The sequence below is a fragment of the Nycticebus coucang genome, chromosome 3, assembly GCF_027406575.1.
Source record: "Nycticebus coucang isolate mNycCou1 chromosome 3, mNycCou1.pri, whole genome shotgun sequence".
In the NCBI taxonomy this organism is placed as follows: domain Eukaryota; kingdom Metazoa; phylum Chordata; class Mammalia; order Primates; family Lorisidae; genus Nycticebus; species Nycticebus coucang.
Genome location: NC_069782.1, coordinates 133,519,250 through 133,539,985, shown reverse-complemented (window position 1 = coordinate 133,539,985; position 20,736 = coordinate 133,519,250). Strand labels below are relative to the sequence as shown.

General features: G+C 42.5%; 1 protein-coding gene and 1 pseudogene across 1 annotated transcript; both read right to left on the bottom strand.

Annotated features, from left to right (window-relative positions):
- Window positions 1–5: 5 nt before the first annotated feature.
- Window positions 6–11,938, bottom strand: GSTO1 (glutathione S-transferase omega 1). The gene is made up of 6 exons (XM_053583179.1): window positions 11,782–11,938; window positions 11,493–11,601; window positions 8,761–8,983; window positions 5,169–5,267; window positions 1,214–1,320; window positions 6–214 (listed from the first exon to the last, which is right to left on the bottom strand). The coding sequence occupies exons 1-6, from the start codon at window positions 11,813–11,815 to the stop codon at window positions 61–63; spliced, it is 726 nt and encodes a 241-aa protein (XP_053439154.1). The 5' UTR covers window positions 11,816–11,938; the 3' UTR covers window positions 6–60.
- A 2,664-nt stretch (window positions 11,939–14,602) lies between these two features.
- Window positions 14,603–16,231, bottom strand: LOC128580806 (stress-induced-phosphoprotein 1-like; annotated as a pseudogene).
- Window positions 16,232–20,736: the final 4,505 nt, after the last annotated feature.

Below are 20,736 nucleotides of genomic sequence, written 5' to 3'. Positions count from 1 at the left end.
ATTACTCATATTAGTGAAGCAATATGTCAGTCATAGCTTTATTGCTAACTCCTGCCTCCTTCAGAGTCCATAGTCACAGGCCTCAGTGCTATTCTGTAAGTAGAGATCTATGAAACCTTGATAGCTCTTCACATCAATGAAGAGGGCTGATGCTGTGGGATCTTCCTTCATGGCTGCCATCCAGAGCCTAAGTTTTGAAGTACTATCTATGCACCTGTGGGAGAAGGAAAGGATGAAAGGTGTGAGCTAGCTTAACTGGAATGGCATCAGTCTCCCATATATCATGATCACTATGCAGTTTCATTTTGTTTTCCTCTAAACTTTTAATGTATTTCCTCAAAAGTATTTTTTTAAAAATATTTCCTTAAAATGCACATAATCATACAATACTAGCTTTTGAAAGATATTGTGAAGGTCTTTTTTTACAGAAAAGAAACCAGAGACTAAATTGAAGTGATGATTGCTCAGTTAATGTGAGAACTTATCCAAACCAAGAGACTTATAATTTTTTGAAATGAGAACATGGACAATTAAAAACATATTATGTTAATTATTTAATTATTCTGTGGTCAGTTTGTGACTAAAAGTAATCTGAATGCTCTAAGAAGTGGGAGTTTGGCTGCCAAACTCAAAACATGAAGTTTGGAAAATAATGTGGAACCTTACTGGTAAATGGGAGGTAACATTAGTCATAGACTCCTACAACAACATCCTTATAAAAACTTCCATCCTTAAGGATTTTCAACCAGGAAAGAAGTAGTAATTTTTTTTTTTTTTTTTAAGACAGAGCCTCAAGCTGTCGCCCTGGGTAGAGTGCCATGGCGTAACAGCTCACAGCAACCTCAAACTCCTGGCTTAAGCGATTCTCTTGCCTCAGCCTCCCAAGTAGCTAGGACTACAGGCACCTGCCACAATGCCCAGCTATTTTTTGGTTGCAGTTGTTGTTTGGCAGGCCCTGGCTGGATTCGAACCCACCAGCTCAGGTGTATATGAGCTACAGGCGCTGAGCCAGAAGTAGTAAATTTTGAAGCATGTCACAGGAATCCCCTACACCCTAGATATGGTGTAGGCATATGTAACATGCTCTGGATAGTCCAAGACTCTCCTCCTGTTTGGTGTTTTTCACTCAGACCAGTTGTATTAAATATTTTAACTTTTGTTTAGGAAAATCAACAGTCCTCCTAAATTATACACAAACATTGAAATGTCTTACTCGTTTAACCCGCTTCCTTCCAGTCGTTCAAACCAGGGCCACATGAGGTAATCAATCATAGATAGAGAATTGCCACCAAAGAATTTTGTCTTCTTATTAGTCAGAACCTAAACATTAAACAGCATAAGAGTACTTTGTATATCTAGTAAGACTCATTATCAGAAATGATGAACACAAATTCAGTACAGCACGAGAGAGCAGCAGCTTTTACTCTGACATATCCAAGTTGGGTTTTTGTCTGTTTAACCAAAAAGCTTAAACAGCTTTAGAATCTGTTGGTCTGGGATGAAGCAAAATAAACTGGAAAATGGAGAAAAACTAAAACAATCTGCAGAATACAAGGTCTTTGTAATACAAAGGACTGGTATGCAGAATATAGAAATAACTGCTGGGAATCAATAAGAAAAAGGAAAACAAACAATACTTATGGGGCGGGGAGATATCGTGATTACAAGAAAGAGGAAAACAACCCGTTAGAAACATAAGCTTGAATTTCACAAATTTCACAAATTCAAGACTTGAATTTCACAAAAGAAGATGTCCAAGTGGCTAATAATCATTTGAAAAGGTGTTCAACTGCATTAGTCTTCAGGGAGATGCAAATTAAAACCCAAATGCAATACCACTATACATTTACTGAAATGGCTAAACTAAACAAGACTCAAGTTAGCAAGGGTATGGAACCACATTGCTAGAACAAGTATAAATTTGTACAATTAGGTTTAAACAGTATCCAGACCCTATTATACCCAGCAATTATACTTAGAAATTTAACATGTTCATCAAAAGATATGTATGTGAACGTTCACTGCAGCACTATTTATAATAACCCAAACAGGGAAATGTTTACTCTTTGTCAGGAGTAGACTGGATAAATTTGTACTTTGGAATACTATACAAAGATTAGGAAGAAACTACACTTAGCATAGAGGAACCTCACAAACCTAATATTCAATAAAAGAAGCCAGACCCAGAAGAGTGCATGCTGGCGGCGCCTGTGGCTCAAAGGAGTAGGGTGCCAGCCCCATATGCCAGAGGTGGCAGGTTCAAACCCAGCCCTGGCCAAAAACTGCAAAAAAAAAAAAGTGCATGTTATATGATTCTACTTTTCTAAAGTACAAAGAAAGCCCAAACTAATACTCTGTTTCTTAATATGGGTGCTGGTTCCATGGCTGTGTTCACTTATGAAAATTAATCAAGTTGCACTCTTTTTTTTTTTTTAAATAAAGATATATAGAGGGTCCTGACTTACAACGGTTCAACTTAAGACTTTTTTGACTTTATGGTAGTGCAAAAGTAACATGAATTCAGTAGAAACCACACTTTGAATTTTGATCTTTTCCCAGGCTAGCAATATACAGCATACTTATTCTCATGGTACTGGGCAGTGGCAGCGAGCCAGAGCTTTCAATCAGCCATGAGATCCCAAGGGTAACAACCAATACTCTTCAGTGTATTGTGTTGCAAGCATTTCTTGAATACAGATATTCAATAAATTACATGAATATTCAATGCTTTATTATAAAATAAGTGTTGTAGTAAATGATTTTGCCCAACTCTAGGCTAGTGGAAATGTTCTGAGCACATACAAGGTAGGCTAAGCTAAACTGATACTCAGTGGGTGTATTAAATGCATTTTTGACTTACATATGTTCAACTTATGATGGGTTTTTTGGGACATAGCTTCATTGTAATTTGAAGAACATATGTACTTAAAATATAGTGCAAATAACTGGATTAACTCTTAAACAAATGGCAATTATTTGAAAACCAAGCACAAACACAAAGCACAAAGTTTAAGAAGGTTAATTGGTATTAGGGTTTTTCCAGAGGGGAAGGTGAGAATATTATCTGGTTAATTAAAGCAAAGACAAACCAATTTGGCCTTTACAAACTCCATAATTTTCTTCAGGACTCATATGATATGCCTTGTATGCTGACTGTTTATAGCTATGTGACTGTCTTCTGTGTACTACCAAAATGTAATCATCTGAAGAATATGAATTGTATCTTTCTAGCTTCCACCCTATCCAGCAGAATATTACAAATTACCAAAATTGATTCAAGAAGAAATTTTAAAACTTAAAACAAATTACCATTAAAGAAATTGAGCTGGGGGTGGTGCCTGTGGCTCAAGGAGTAGGGCGCCAGTCCCATATGCCGGAGGTGGCGGGTTCAAACCCAGCCCCGGCCAAAAAAAAAAAAAAAAAAAGAAAGAAAGAAATTGAGCTGGTAATGAAAACTCTACCCCTATAAAAGACATTAGGTTCAAATGTACAAAAAGACAGTCCTTAAAATGGTTGCAGAGATTAGAAAAATAGGTAACGCATTTTATGACATTAGATTATCCTTGATCCTCAAACCAAATATCAGTATTATAAGAACAGATAATTAGGGCAGCGCCTGTGGCTCAGTGGGTAGGGTGCGGGTTCAAACCCGCCACCCATATACCGAGGGTGGCGGGTTTGAACCCGGCCCTGGCCAGCTAAAACAGCAATGAGAATTGCAACAACAACAAAAAGTAGCCAGGCGTTGTGGTGGGCGCCTGTAGTCCCTGCTACTTGGGAGACTGAGGCAAGAGAATCGCTTAAGCCCAAGAGTTGGAGGTTGCTGTGAGCTCTGATACCACGGCACCCTACCAAGGGTGACAAAGTGAGACTCTGTCTCAAAAAAAAAAAAGGCAGAAAAATATAAGCCTCATTATTATAAAGAACAGAAAAATATGAGCCTCATAAATCTCATTTATGAACATATACACAAAAACCCTTTATTAACTAATTCTGGAGTACATATGAAAATCCATTGAGAATATGTAGATATTATCCTAGTAATGCTAGGATGGTTCAACACCAGGAAAACCTCAATAGCCAGATTAAAGGGAAAAAAAAAATCTATGAACTTTTCAATAGATAATGTCTAATAGATGCAGGAAATATACTCAATAAAATTCAGCACTCATTAATGACTTTTTAAAAATTAGCTAACTAGTAATAATTTTCTTAATGAAAACAGGCCTTCTGAAAAAACCTACAGTAAACTTCATACTTACTGGCAAAATATTAGCATGCATTTCCATAAAAGAAAGGAACCATGTCTGTCAATAAAAACCAGGCTGAGTGTGAATGGAATATCTCAACACCAAGATGAAGACTAGCTAAAGCTCCATTGGTAGCTCTCCCCAAAAGGAGGGAAAACCTATTTGGGCTTCCTCAAGTGTCTGTATTGTTCATGGCAAAAATCTCTGTGGTGAAAAGTGGTTATATTATGTGTGTGTGTGTGTGTAATATATACATATATAGAGTTTTTTTTATTTTTTCAGATTAATATGAGGGTACAATTTTTAGGTTACATTGTTCTCACTTCCAGGGTAAAGTCCCATTTGTAGAAGAGCCCCTCATATATTATTATAAGTGTAAAAATAGAATTTAGGGTGACATCTATATTCTGATTATAATTATGTTAAATTTTTTTTTTAATATATGGACACATCTTGAAGAAATTTACCATTTGATGTATCTGAGGGGAAAATATATGGACAAAGACTGCACATAAGCATGGGAAAACAGAAACAGGTGGGATATTGTGGAAATGTGGATACAATTTTCTCTTATTGTCAATGCAACAAAGTATTTTAAAAGCAAGCCTATGACAGTTATTTTTAGGGTTTTTTGTTTATATCTTAAACAGGACAGCTTAGAGCAATCTATTGTAGTTTTTTGTTTGTTTGTTTGTTTGTGTTTTAGTAGGCCCAGGCCGGGTTCGAACCCACCAGCCCCAGAGGATGTGGCTGGTGCCCTAACCACTGGGATAGGGGTGCCCCCAACAGCAACCTATTGTAAACTAAAATTTTTATTTGGCATTACTTCTAATTGCTATAAAATGACTCGAGAAATGGGAGTCTGAAGCAGAGAGTAGATAAAGAAGGGTAGGGAGAGTATCTAGTAGAACTTATTACCTCCTCTAGCTTGCTGAATTCTTTACGCAATTCTTCTTTTAGGCCAGAGCTGTCTTCCTTAGTTTGTCTTCTAATAAAGCTTGTCATCAAAGGTGGCACCTAGACAGAGAATCATTTATCAGTTTGAGGCTAACTACATTGGCCCTATCACATACAAACATGGTAACAGTCCTGATATCAGTGTGTTCTAAAAACATCAAGTGTGCACCAAGCCCCTGTGTTCATTGAGGTTGTGGTCTGATCTTAGAAAGTTTTATGGCCTAAGATGCTATGTTGGTCAAGATTTTATAAATCACAAATAGAACCCACTTTGGTGTGTTAAAGACAGAAATTTTTTTTTTTTTTTTTTTTGGAGACAGTTTCTCTTGGTCACAATTGGTAGAATGCCGTGGCATCTTAGCTCACAGCAACCTCAAACTCTTGGGTTCCAGCTGTTCTCTTGCCTCAGCCTCCCAGGTAGCTGGAACTACAGGTGCCCGCGACAGCACCTGGCTATTTTTTTAGAGGCAGGGTCTGCTCTTGCTCAGGTTGTTCTTAAACTCGGGCAATCCTCCACCTACCTCAGCCTCCCAAGCGCTGGGATTGCAAGCATGCCCAGCTGAAGCCAGAAATTTCTTAAAAGAAGTAGCTCATAGAATTGGCTGAAGAAATAGGCTTGGAACTAAATAGAACATTCCAGAATCATGGTGAGAACTGGTTAATAAGTGCCCACTGCTGCCAGTGCTAGCTGAGCCCTAGATGCTCCTCTGTGTTGCTGCCAGAAAGTGGACTCTTAGGTAACTAGTAAAGCCACTGACACTGAAGCCATTCTACTCTGAAGTTTTTGTGTAACCATTACTGTGGAAAGCCAGGAGCCCTGCCACCACTCTCACCAGCAGAAACGTAACCACACCAAGCCAGTTTCCTCATCTTGCTGATTGCTCAGTTGAACTCCACTGTATGTGTCTGACAGGAAGAGCGTAGGTCACAAGCCTTGGCTCCAGGCGCAAAGAGAGCTAGGGAAGAGAATTTTTCTAATTTCTACCGAAGAGGGCACCACAAGACTGTTCAAAAGAGACTTACTACCTAGAGACTTGCTGAGGTAGCTTCAGAAACTTTGATGCTGGTGGTGGTGTTTGTGTTTTAATACTTCAGTCTTTAGTATCATGCCATTACAAGAGACAGAAGTACACTCCTCCCAGTTAAGTAAACAAGCACTTGTGTAGGCCTGGCAAAGTGGCTCACACCTGTAATCCTGGCACTTTTGGAGGCTGAGGCAGGAGGATCATCTGAGGTCAGGAGTTCAACACCAGCCCGAATAAGAGCTAGACCCTATGTCTACAAAAAATAGAAAAATTGCCCAGGCCTGGTGGCATGTGCCTGTAGTCCTGGGTACTTGGAAGGCTAGGACAAGAGGATTGCTTGAAAGCAGCACTTGGAGGCTACAGTAAGCTATGATGATGACATTGCACTATCCAGGATATCAGAGTGAGATGCTCTTAAAATGACAAAACTAAACAAGGACTTGTAAAATGCAGGATACTCTCAAGAGGTCTCATTCGTGTCTGCACACCTTGCCTTCGTGGAAGTTGAAGGTTTGCAGGCAGCCCTTCTATCCACACTTCTACCTTAGCTTTCCTCTCGGCCTTTCCTGAAATGTCCGGTCCATGTTACTTTCCACATATCAGTGCCTTTTGCAATGCTTTTAATTTCCACCTTCCTAAAAATTTATTTTTTATATGGCTTTGTTTTTTCAAGTCTATAATGGTAGGTTCCAAAGCTGAATTGTCTTTATGGTCTTAGTCTCTGGGTCTCCTTTCCACTTCCTGGGAGAGAAAATGATTGGCCGAGATGTAGGAGTGGGGCACACTTCTGGTCTAGGGGCATGTGGTTTATAAGGCCACCTCTTTCTTAGAAATAAGCAGGGAAGTAATGGTGGGCATTTCCAGCTTTACTTTTAAAGCTCATTTTCTTTTTATATATATATTGGGGGGGGGGCAGGGTCTCATTCTTTTGCTCAAGCATGAGAGCAGTGACATGACCATAGCTCACTACAACCTCAAATTCCTGGGCTCAAGTGCTTTTGCCTCAGCCTCTCAAGTAGCTAGGATTACTAGTGTATGCCACCATGCCTGGCCAATTCTTCCATTTTTTTGTAGAGATGAGGTCTTGGTAAGTTTCTCAGGCTATACTTGAACTCTTGACTTCATCCTCCCACCTTGGCCTCCCAAATGCTAGGATTACAGGCACGAGCCATTGTGCCCAGCCTTTACAACTCATTTGCTTTCTGGACAGTACTATGAATCTCGTTACTATTTTTTTAAAATTCAACATCTTTCCATTTTCTTTGACAGCAGCCACTGTTCTTTCACCCTCCTGTTACTAGGCTGAATGACTCCCTCTTCCTTTCCCATCCACTTTCCTTTACAGTCTCAAAAACAATATAGTCTCCCTGTAACTCTCTCCCATCTTTTAGGTACTTCTTGAACCATTTCTTTAAAGATAGGATACTCTTTTACCTGTTGACTACACCACCAAGGTAACAATATTGCAGGGACATAACTGGACACTGCTGTTCTTGGTATCTAAACACACATCTGTTTGTCATTTCTTTGTTAATACTAATTAAACTAATCCATAGCATTGATGCTAAGTAAGATATAGGTCTTCGGCAGGAATGCCATTTATTCCTTCAGCTGAGAGTTTCTGCCAACACACAGCAGATGTTAACGGCTAGACTGTGGGTATAAGGACAAGAGATAAAAACTGAATAGTTACTATGTGTCAGATTCTGCTCTAGATGTTTTATATTGATTTTTATCTTACAAGGTGGGAACAACTTTACAAATGATGAACACAGAGAGGCAGACTAATTAAGTGACTTTCTCAGAGTTAGACAACAGAAAGTAGCAGAAGCCAGTCACAAACCTAACCAGCGAAAAAAACACAGCACTCACCCTCCAGCAGCTCTCAGCCCCAGTGCAATACACAGGCAAAGAAGTCAGGCAAAAGTGAGCCCATATGGGAACTCAGAAGCTGGAGCACTAAGCAGCTCATCACCCTCCAGCAGCTCTCAGCCCCAGTGCAATACACAGGCAAAGAAGTCAGGCAAAAGTGAGCCCGTATGGGAACTCAGAAGCTGGAGCACTAAGCAGCTCATCACCCTCCAGCAGCTCTCAGCCCCAGTGCAATACACAGGCAAAGAAGTCAGGCAAAAGTGAGCCCGTATGGGAACTCAGAAGCTGGAGCACTAAGCAGCCTAAACTTCTGAAAGCAGCAGTGTGTGCAGACACATGAAAGATGATATGAAGGTAAGCAGGCAAATTAAGAAGAGGGAAGAATCTTCCAGCAAGAGTTGAAAATGGTGAATTTGGCGATTCTGAAAATGTTCAGTGTGGCCGGAACATAAAGTGTCAGAAGAGTGGAAAGGGATTAACTTTGGAGAGGCAAACAGGAGCTGTGGTCTGAAAGGGCTTGCAGGACATGTCACAGCTGATAAGAGCATATTCCTGTTTTGTTTTCCTCTCCCAAATCACTGAACCATAAATGACAACACTGATTTAGCTTTAAAAAGACAAGATTTGTCAAAAGCTGAAATTTCTTATACACACACCTTAGAAAATAACTCAAAGACCATCTTCTGGCAAGCTTTCTCATAGGGGTCCTCTGGTAACAGCCTCTTCCCTGGGTATGCTTCATCCAGGTACTCACAAGTGATGGCAGATTCGTAGATCAGTTGACCCTTACTGTTCTCCAGAACTGGCACAAGACCTGAGGGATTCTTTGTAAAGAACCACTCAGGCTTATTTTTCAGATTGATATTGATGACTTCATGCCTGAAAGATACATGGAAGAGTATGAAGAACAGGAAACCTTTTTTTGGTACTTTGGAATAAATCCTCACTTACCCTGTCATCTACTTAGCTGATCAGACCCCCAGTTTAGGAGTCAGCTCTGCCTTGATTCCTTCCATTCTGGTCTTTGATTTTATGCCTGACTATTTTAGAGTTTCCGTAAGCAGAATCATGCAGTATTTGTCTTTGTGTTTGGCTTATTTCATCTAGCAGATGAACTTTAAAGTCCATTCGTGTTGTCATATATTGCAGAATTTCCTTCTTTTATTTTTTTATTTTTATTTTTTTTTATATTTTATTTTATTTATTTTTTTTTTGTGGGTTTTTTTTTTTTCTTTTTTCTTTTGGCCAGGGCTGGGTTTGAACCCACCACCTCTGGCATATGGGACCGGCGCCCTACCCCTTTGAGCCACAGGTGCCACCCGAATTTCCTTCTTTTAAAATAGTATTCTAAGGCAGCGCCTGTGGCTCAAAGGAGTAGGGTGCTGGCCCCATATACCGGACATGGTTCAAACCTAGCCCTGGTCAAAAACTGAAAAAAAAAAGAATTAAAATAGTATTCTAGGCTCAGCACCTATAGCTCAGCGGTTAGGGTGCCTGTCACATACACCATAGGCTGGCAGGTTCGAATCCAGCCCAGGCCTGCCAAACAGCAATGACAACTACAACCAAAAAATAGCTGGGCGTGGTGGCAGGCTCCTGTAGTCCCAGCTACTTGGGAGGCTGAGGCAAGAGAATCGCTTAAGCCCAAGAGTTTGAGGTTGCTGTGAGCTGTAATGCCACAGCACTCTACCAAGGGCAACACTCACTGTCTCAAAAAAAGAAGAAAAAGAAATAAAAATAGTATTCTATATACCACTTTTCTTTATCCATTCATCTGTCAGTGGATGTTGACTTATGCTATTGTGAAAAGTGTTGCAGTGAACATGGGCATGTTAATATCTCTTTGAAAACCTGATTTCAATTCTTTTGGATATATACCCAGTAGTGGGATTGCTGAATCATATAGTAGTTATTTTTAATTTTTTGAAGAACAGAATCTGCATAGTGCTTTCCACAGTGGCTGTGCTATGTTACATACCCACCAACAGTATGCAGGGTTCCAATTTCTGTACATCCTTGCTATCACTTCTTGTCTTTTTTAAAAATTACAGTTATCCTGACAGGTAGGAGGTGATACCTCCTTGTGGTTTCGATTTGCATTTTCCTGATGATTAGTGACAGTAAGTATTTTTTCATATAGCTGTTGGCCTTTGTACGTCATCTTGGAAGAAATGTCTTTTCAAGTCCTTAGCCCATTTTAAAATCAAACGATTAAGTTTTTTGTTATTAAGTTGTAGAAGTTCCTTATATATTTTGAAGATTAATGCCTTACCAGTTTGTAAATATTTTCTCATTCCATAGGTTGCCTTTTTACTCTGTATTCCTTTGTACTCTGTTTATTTTCTTTGCTGTACATAAGCTTTTTCTTTTGTTGCAGTCCCATGTGTTTATTTTTGTTTCTGATGCCTGTGCTTTGGTGTCTTATCTATGAAATTATTGCCAAGACCAATGTCACAAAGCTCTTATGTTTTCTTCTGCACATTGGCTTTTTTTTTTTTTATTCTTTGCATTTGCCCAGTGTGTTCCCAACTTAGAGTCTGGGCATGGTGGTGTACACCTATAGTCCTAGCTACTAGGGAGGCTGAGGCAGGAGGATCTCTTGAGTTTGATGTTGCAATGAGCTATGATCACACCACTGCACTCTAGCCTGCGCAATACAGCAAGATCCTGTTTCTAAAAAAAGTTGGGGGGCAGAGGACTAAGTTTTAAACTTCCACAGAGCCTTCCACACCACGGGTATCTAATAAATGTTCAAAAGACATCCAAAAATCTCTATAAAGGACGTAGTTCCAATGGTGTCAGAGAAAACCCAAGTGACTTTTGCCTATGTCCTGTGGATGACCCATAGGTCAAAAACTATGCTGGTTTTGAAACTGAGGCTTTGCAAAAGAATGAATTTTTGGCCACACATTTCCCTTTGACTCAATCCACAACCCAATCTGCAGAAATATTTACAGTAAATGCAGCGCTGTGCTGGAAGGGTCAAAGACGAAGTCTGTACTGAGGTAAACTAACTATTCGGGCAGGGACGACATACTCAGAATTAGTAACAAACACTATGGGATAAGCCGGACAAGAATGGAGAATCACAGAAGGGCGAAAGCGAAAGGGCACTGGACTAGGGATCCAGACTTTATCCCTAGAAGAGCTGCTGCCAGTCATTTGGCAAATCAGTAACTTTACTGGCGCCTCTGCTTCTCTGATCCTTTAAATGGCTGGTTAAAAGCTGTTCTACACCGTTAGTGTCTGTGGCATTTTTTTTCCCTGGGAAGAGGGCCCACACTTGGTGTGTCCCCCAAAAAGGCTGAGAATAGCTTCCTTTGCAGTACAGGAAGCTCCGGGAGCCCTCCCTGAGACCCCAGGAGTGTCCCCCTGCATGAGTCCTCACCGGATTCCCTTGGCCTTCAGGACTAGTAGCGTCCTCTTAGCAAACGGGCAGAACCTCATGCTGTAGACGCGGATGAGACCCTCCGGGACAGGCCCCGGGGGCGCGCTTCCTGCGGGGAAGAAGCGAAGGCCATTAGGGACTTGGGAGAGGTCGGGGCCCCCAACATAACGCCGCCTCCGCGTCCCACCGCAGCGCGGCCCGTTCCCCTCTGGGGCCCTCCGGGGCGGCTCGGCTCCCCAAGCAGCCTCTCTCGGACAGCTGCAGTCGCCGCGATCACCCTCCTCCTCACCTTTCGCCAGGCTCCTGGCCGAGATCTGGGACATCGTGGCGCAGCGTGGGCTCTGCGGTTTGTGGACGATTCAGGAAGTAGATCGGCCCAGGCTTCCTTCCTGCCAAAAGTGCCTGCCTGGGGCGGTCACCAGCTCCGCCGCGCCCTGTGCCCGGGACCCTGCCCTGCCCGGTGCTTAAAGCGAACGCGCGTATGCAGGGAGCCCCGCGGTGACCGCGACCGACGCCAACAGTCTCTCTTTCCCACTCTGAAACAAGGAAGCCCCGGCCACGGCAGCCTGAGCGCCTAGAGGGAAAATGTGGCCGAGAAGCCCATCTGGATGCGTCCGGACCCAGGGTCGGCCTTTCTGGTTTTATGGATTATCCCTTAAAACACGGCAGGTGCCTGTTGTGCCAAAGTGTGCGGGTGGAGAGATGCACGGAATCAAGTGACTATGTTTTTGCTTCTCTTTGATTCCGTTTTGTGGTTCCAGGAGTTCTCATGAATCGGTGTAGTATTGGCAATAGTTACACAAGGAGGCTGAGGCATGTTTTGTGATACAGAACAAATGCTATTACTCCTACGATTGTGTGTATGTGGGTCCAGATGTAAACGGAGCCTGATGCCAATTCTTTACTTTGACAACTGGGTGAATATTGAATATCAGAATTTAAATATTTTTAATTTAAAATAAAAATTTTAGAGTTAACCAATTTTGATTTGAATTTTTTTTTTTTTTTTTTTGTAGAGACAGAGTCTCACTGTACCGCCCTCGGGTAGAGTGCCGTGGCGTCACACGGCTCACAGCAACCTCTAACTCCTGGGCTTCAGCGATTCTCTTGCCTCAGCCTCCCGAGCAGCTGGGACTACAGGCGCCCGCCACAACGCCCGGCTATTTTTTTGTTGTAGTTTGGCCGGGGCTGGGTTTGAACCCGGCACCCTCGGCATATGGGGCTGGCGCCCTACTCACTGAGCCACAGGCGCTGCCCTTGATTCGAATTTTTAATCTTCAATCTTATAACTTATATTTGACTTTTACATTTCAAGAAATAATTTAAAATAACTAACCAAATGGTTTATGGGTCTCCATTTACTTTCTTGCCTTAGAATTAGCAGTGGGTCTATCCTCAGTCCCCTTCATTAAAATATTATTCAAAACCTTACATTCAGTGGGTGGCGCCTGTGGCTCAAAGGAGTAGGTCCCCGGCCCCATATGCCGGATGTGGCGGGTTCAAACCCAGCCCCGGCCAAAAACTGCAAAAAAACAAAAAAACAAAAAAACCCTTACATTCAGTGTATTATGTGCTTGCATGTTGATGTACAAACTTCCACATTTCAATCTAGTGTAGTTATTTCAGCATCAGGAGCAAAGTAAGCAACTTGGGACAAGAAATTTAATCGTAAATATATACCCCATACACACACTAAAAGTAACTTAAAGGCTAAAAATAAAATCTTAGGGCTGGACACAGTAGCTCACACCTGTAATCCTAGCACTCTGGGAGGCCAATGCGTGTGGAATACTTGAGCTCAGGAGTTCAAGACCAGTCTGAGCAAGAGCCTGACCATCCCTACTAAAAATAGAAAAACTATCTGGTTTTTGTGGTTGGCGCCTGTAGTCCCAGCTACCAGGGAGGCTGAGACAAGAGAATCGCTCAAGCCCAAGATTGGAGGCTGCTGTGAGTTGTGACACCAGAACACTCTACCGAGGGCAACAAAAAATGTAAGTCTGTCTCAAAAAAAAAAAAAGAAAGAAAAAAGAAAAATCTGAATCTGTTAGATTAAATGTACAAAATAATAACATTCAGCTGTTTTCACTAACTGGCCAAAGATCCCATAAAAATGTAACCTCTTCTCATATTATTTACTCTAAAATTTTTGGAAATTAAAAATGATTTCCTATTCTTTTCCAGAAAAATATTCAATTTAAATTAAATGCCCAATTCACTTTAAAATTTCCAAGTTTGCACATCTCTTGAAAGCTTCTTAAGACAATTAGAACTACCTGGGTTCACATTCATTTGAGAGTTATGAAACTTCAGGGGAAAAAAATCTCAATTATTCTATTTATACAATAAGTGTAATATACATGTTTCATAAGGATTTAAGATGCCAGGCACAGATTAGCAGCTTAATACAAGTTAGCTGTTATTATACAAATTCAAGTGGATGAAGTAGCAGAGCAGAGAGAAAACCTCTGCGGAAGACCTAGGTTCGAGAGTCAGGAGAGTTTAAACCCATCTCTGCCATTAACTAAATGTGCAAACTTAAGTCTCCTACTCAACCTCTCTGAGCCCCACTTTCCTATACAGCAGTGTTTTTCAACCTTTTTTATCTCATGGCACACTTACTATAGTTAAACTGCTGAACACTTAAATTATGTTGATAAAAAAGTAAAAACATATATTTACTCCGCTTTGAACTTCTTTTGAAAATAATTCTTTTTTTTTTGTAACCACGCCTGACAGGCTTGCTTTATTGGAGAAGGGGACATGGAATTAACAATGTGAAGACAGCTGGGGATTGAGGCTGGGAAGAACTCTCCCCTCCCCATACATGCCCACTGCCCCAAATAAAAAGTAACCAACTATGAGAGAGCAGCCACGGAGGGGAAGGAGACACAGAACTCGAGGGCAGCAGTGAAGAGACCATGCGTGTGCTGGGAGGGCCCAAGGCAGCGGCTGCTCTAATGACGGTACAAATCTCTGCATCTTCCACGTGGTATAAATATAGAGAGAGAAGCTGTTCTCTCCCCCTTTGCTCCGTTCTGCTCTGCACCGCGTGAGGCAGTCCCAGCTTCTCATTCCACATGAGGATGAAGGGAAGGGAGGTGACCAAGTAATCACCGAATTGCAATGAGACCCACATCCATCAGCTTCTGAATCCTCTGTGCTATTACAGGATTCTTTAAGTGTTCGCTGAGTGCCTGGGGGTCCTTCTGCATCTGCTCCAGGATGAGCCGCATGGTCGGGTCACTTGTCTGCTGCACCTCAGGGTCGGCCATAGCCCGCCGCTTGACATCTTCGGGGCTGTCGTGCAGGTTGTACTGGGCCATCGTACAGCGCTGGTAACCGTCTGCTGCCTCCCTGCAGTTGGAGTCCAGGTCTAACGCCTTCTGGTACACATCCATGGCTTTTGTGTAGTCCTTTATCGCTTCTAGGGCAGCTGCTTTCTGTGTATAACCTTTAATAAAGGTTGGCTCGAGCTGGAAAAATTCCTTAATCCTTGAGTGCCAGCTGAAACTCCAGGAGTTTGTTGTAGCAGGCAGCTAGATTGCTGTACAATTTGGCATCTCGTGGGTTCCTTTTAATGGCTTCTGTATAATGCTTCATGGCCTGGGGATAGTCCCCTTTCTGAAAACATTCCTTGCCTTTGTTCTTCTCCTCCAGGGCCAAGTCAGGGTTTATGTAGGCCAGCCGCTCTTGCTCATTCAGGATCTTCTCTGCCTGCTGACATTTCTTGAGCAAATCTGGGGTTCGGTGCCCTGCCAGAGACTTGTTATAGAAGTCGATGGTGTCCTTGTATTTTTCTTCTTTGAAGTAGGAGTTGCCAATTCGGGCATAAGCTTTGGCAATCTGTCGGTAGTCTTCTCAGTTTTCTCTCCCCACTTCAATGGCCTTCTCACAAAGCTCCCGGCATTTATTGTAGTCACCCTTTTCAAGGTACACCACTGCTTGGTTAGTAATGTATGTCCTGTTGGTGGGGTCCAGTTCCTTGGCTCTGCCGTAATGCTTCAAGGCTGTGTCAAAGCCTTGCTTCTTGGAGGCATCATTCCCCAACTCTTTTTCCTGCAGTGCCTGCTTCTTATTCTCTGTAAGATCTTCTTCCATTGGCTCTGGTTTAGTCTCCTTATTTTGGGAGGCAGAGGTGGCAGTGGTGTTGCAACCTCTTCCTCCTCATCCAGGCTGCCCAAATCAACTCGGAGAAGGAGTCTGAGAGTAGTCATGATGCGGGGAGCTTGTAGTTTGGTGCCCAGGTTGGACGGCTTGTTTTGTAGTTGCTCTATTAGTTCCCGGTAGGTAGGATCACTAAGCAGCGTTCTCGTCCTAGGATCATTCTCCAACTTCTGATACAGATTGTGCATGTTGAAAGGGTTCATGAATTTCCTCTCTGGTAACCTGGCCTCCATGTTCTGTAAACCTTCTTTGAGCTGAGGGTTATTAGCTTCATGTTTTAAGCCCTCCTCATAGGTTGGTTTGGCTTCTTCAAATCGGTTTAAGAATTCAAGAGCTGCTGCTTTTCGAGAATAACCCTTGCCCCAGTCAGGTTTTAAGTCAACGGTCTTGCAGCCATCCTCATAAGCCTTCTGGTAGTCTCCTTTCTTGGCATAGGCTGCAGAATGATCACTGTAGAGCACATGGTTCTGGGGATCCAACTTAATGGCTTCAGAGTAACATTGTAAGGCATCATTAATGTTACCAGCACTCAGGGCCTTGTTGCCCTTCTCTTTTAGCTCATTTACCTGCTCCATAGCCCACCCGGAACCCCATTGAATTGAATCCATCAGCTCCACGTTCCCAACTCTAATTCAATTATTCTTTAAAAACTTTTGTGGCACACCAGTTGAAAAACACTGCTATATAGAATGGCTGGTGGGAGGATTCGGACTTTATCAAGTCCCTAACACATAATAGGAATTTAATAAATTATGGTTTGTTATATTACTACTGTAAAATGGTAAGTTACCAGAGGATAAATAGATACTCCCTATCCCAATAAGTTATTCCTTTACCTTAAAAATACCCATTATTGGCTGTGCCTGTGGCTCAGTGAGTAGGGCGCTGGCTCCATATACTGAGGGTGTCAGGTTCAAACCGAGCCCCAGCCAAACAGCAACAAAAAAAAAATAGGTGTTGTGGCGGGCACCTGTAGTCCCAGCTACTCAGGAGGCTGAGGCAAGAGAGTTGCCTAAGCCCAAGAGCTGGAGGTTGCTATGGGCTGTGACCCCACGGCCCTCTACTGAGGGTGACAAAGTGAGCCTCTGTCTCTAAAATTAAAAAAAAGGTAATAAAAAGACACCCATTATTTACATTTCTTTCTTACACAGAGAAATAATGCCTACTTCTTTTTTCAATCTTTCTCATAAACATGCTACCTTTCAGGCGGCGCCTGTGGCTCAGTCAGTAAGGCGCCGGCCCGATATGCTGAGGGTGGCGGGTTCAAACCCGGCCCCAGCCAAACTGCAACAAAAAAATAGCTGGGTGTTGTGGCGGGCACCTGTAGTCCCAGCTGCTCGGGAGGCTGAGGCAAGAGAATCACATAAGCCCAAGAGCTGGAGGTTGCTGTGAGCTGTGTAACGCCAGGGCACTCTACCGAGGGCCTACCGAGGGCAGTACAGTGAAACTCTGTCTCTACAAAAAAAAAAAAAAAAACATGCTACCTTTCACAAAAAGCAAATACTTAGCTAATCATCAGGAGATCACTTATTTATCTAGTTGATGAAATATTTCCCAGTATGCTGTATACTCTTTTTCTGTGTTTAAGTGACCATAGAAAACTAAATTAATGGATGTAAGACTTAGTGGAAATTCATCTTTCATATTAGCTTGGAGTTTGGCTGGAAACTGACAGAAGCCAGGACTGCAATGATCACTCAATGGGAAATAAGTGTTTCCTGTTCTGTGGCTGGTTGTGGGCTACCTTTGGTTTTAGGGCCCAATGAACTTGACCACTGCTTTTGGCCTCTAAGACAAGCTAAGTTCTTCTACAAAGGTATCAAACATAACACTATGGCTTAGGCTTATTCTGTCCAGGCTGTTCTAGCAGTGGTGAAGTGGAGATTTACAAGGGGGAGGGGAGGTTAAGAGAAGTAGGGGTCAGTGTAGGAGAGTTGGGCACATCCTAAAAATGGTGGAACACATTGTTTACTACCACAAGAAGCCCAAGACTGCTCCCTGGGTCACTGATTAGAGAAAGAAGTTGTGTGTCTTAGATTTTGTTTCTAATATCCTTAAGTCTTTCTGAGCGAGAACTGGAGCAAATTTCCCTGCTTTATCTTTCCCAGTTCACTGTCCGAGATGCTCAGCATTTCCTCTTCCAGACTAAGAAAGAAGGCCATTCATCTTTCTGTAACCTGGCCCAGTGTAGAGGTCAGGGCATCTTCTTCTGAATATCAGCCATAGTTATCTCCAGAAGCCCAATTGGAAACCTTTCTATTCATGCAAACCACAAAACCAAAGTTTTAAGAGTCAGCTACCCACAGGATGATCTATTATTTATTTATTTATTTTTGAGACGGAGTCTCACTCTGTCACCCTGGGTAAAGTGCCATGGTGTCATTATCAGACTCTTGGGCTCAAGCAATCCTCTTGCCTTAGCCTCTCAAGTAGCCGGGAATACAGGCCTTGCCACAATGCCTGGCTATTTTTTAGAGATGGGGTCTCACTATGGCTCAGGCTGGTCTTGAACTCCTGAGCTCAAGCAATCCACCTGCCTCAACCTCCCAGAGTGCTAGGATTATAGGCATGAGCCACTGCACCCAGCCTTCCACAGATGATCTTTTATAAACATACATGTGACTGATCATGACATCCCTCTGCTTAAAACCACTTAATATTTTGCAGGGATAGAAAAGGTGTGATACCTTTTCTTTTTGTGTGTGTGTGTGTGTGTGTGTGAGATACCTTTCTTCATCCATCATAAGGATTATAGCTGACATGCCTATAACAAAAGAAATTAACAAGAGAAATACATAACAAATTTGTTTAATCACAGTTTTATTGACACAGAAGCCTTGAGGACACATGAAGACCAAAGACCCAGGGAAAGCTATCTATTTTTATGCTCAAGTTCAATGAAGAATGGACAGCCATGTAGCAATGTGATTAGACAAAAAGGGGATGTAATGGTAACCGACTGAGGGGAGAAACCAAGCAAAGCCTATTTATTCAGGTTCTTCTTAGCCTGTCTGTGCAGCATTTCTTCCTCCAGGGGACTGGATAGGGCAGGACTTCTCTGGAAACAGGGCCATATGAACTACTATCAGACAAGGTAGATCAGATAATTTCTTTATTGTTAGCTCCTACAGAGAAAGGTAGAGGAAAGTTAGAGCAATATTTCTAGGTGTTTCTGGCTTGCTTTCAGGGAGAGAGGTTCTAGCTTCTTTGACCCACTTTGCAGAATAGTGATTCCGGTTCTATGACTCATGTTGGGGGAGAAATGGGTAGAAAACAGCAGAGCAAGAGGAGGTCAGAGAGAGACTTTGCTTCTGAGAGCTGACAACCTCCTTTTGTTCAATGTATTTAGCATGCTAAAGTGCCATACTTTGGAGTATCATTTTTTGAGCCCCAATAGTCTTTTCATGGCTCTTAAGATAAAGGCCAGGATTCTCATCTTGCCATTCATCTGGCCAATGGTTCCTTCTCCAGCCTAATCTGTAGTACTTTTTCATCTCTCTCTCTGCTGCAATCACACTGCCTTTCCCAGTTCATCCAATCTGCTGTCCTGTTCATACCTTTACAAAAACTCTCCTCTGCCCATCCCATCTCCATCGCAATCACTCCTCATCTTTTGACTCTTAGTGAGCACATCCACACAGAAACCATTCTTTTTCTTTCTTTCTTTCTTTCTTTTTTTTTTATTTTTGGAGATAGAGCCTCAAGCTATTGCCCTGGGTAGAGTGCAATGGCATCACAGCTCACAGCAACCTCCAACTTCTGGGCTTAAGTGATTCTCTTGCCTCACCTTCCCAAGTAGCTGGGACTACAGGCACCTGCCACAGTGCTCGGCTATTTTTTGCTTGTAGTTGTCATTGTTGTTTGGCAGGCCCAGGCTGGATTCCAACCTGCCAGCTCTGGTGTATGTGGCTGGTGCCTTAGCCGCTTGAGCTACAGGCGCCAAGCGGACAGAAACCATTCTTAACACTGCCTATCCAATTAGTGTTAAAGAACAAATTATTCAAACATATTTTAGGCTCAGCGCCTGTAGCTCAGGGCGCTGGTCATGTACACTAAGGCTAGCGGGTTTGAGCTCTCCAGGGCCTGCTAAACAACAATGACAACTGCAACCAAAAAGTAGCTGGGTGTTGCCGCGGGTGCCTGTAGTACCAGCTACTTGGGAGGCTGAGGTAAGAAAATCGCCTAAGCCCAAGTGTTTGAGGTTGCTGTGAGCTGTGACCTCACAGCACTCTACCAAGGGCAACATAGTAAGACTCTGTCTCAAAAACAAACAAACAAAAAAACATGTTAAAGTAGACTTTACTCAGGACATAATGATAGGTATAGAGATCATGGCAATAGGATTTTGAGTTGGGGAGAGATTGAGCTCCTCTCCTATCCAAAGGAGAGGAGCCGGCCATAGACAAGTGGAAAGTTATAGCCAAGAAGCACAGTGAGGGGTCAGGTGATGGAAAATTACTAAGAGAAAATATCTGAAGGAAAAGGGATTCTGGCTAAATTGACCAGATAGGATTATTGCTGAAAATCAGACAACGCTTGGAGGGGGATGAGGACATTGATCAAAAATGGAGGTGATCAGATATTTGAAGGGGGATGGATTCTTGCCCAATATCTTAGCGAAATTCTTTGCTAAAACAAGGTTTTACAAGAAGTGCACGGATGGACCTAGAAGAAGGCATGGAAGCCTAACTAAAGTTTAGACAAGCAGATAAATCTTTGTCCTTAGGTGAGTATCACAACACAAACACTCCTAATATCATGTTTCTTTTCCTTTCAATCTATAGTTCTCTATTTGTGTAATAAAGTGGAAGCCTATCACCCTCTAGGGCTCCCACCAGTCTCTCATTAAGAAATGAAGAGGACAAGATGGGCAGGACAGGCTTAAAGGGAGGAGGGCAAGAAAGAGGCCAGAGGAGAGGAAAGAAGAGGGTGAGGAAGGGAAGCACAACAGAGGGGATGGGAAAGGGGAAGACAAGCAGCGAAGAGAAGGTGTTGATCTTTCCATCAGGTTACTTCCAGAAGCCTTCTGCTTCCTTGAGGTAGCAGAGGTTACACGCGAAAGTGTTACATAGCAATTAAA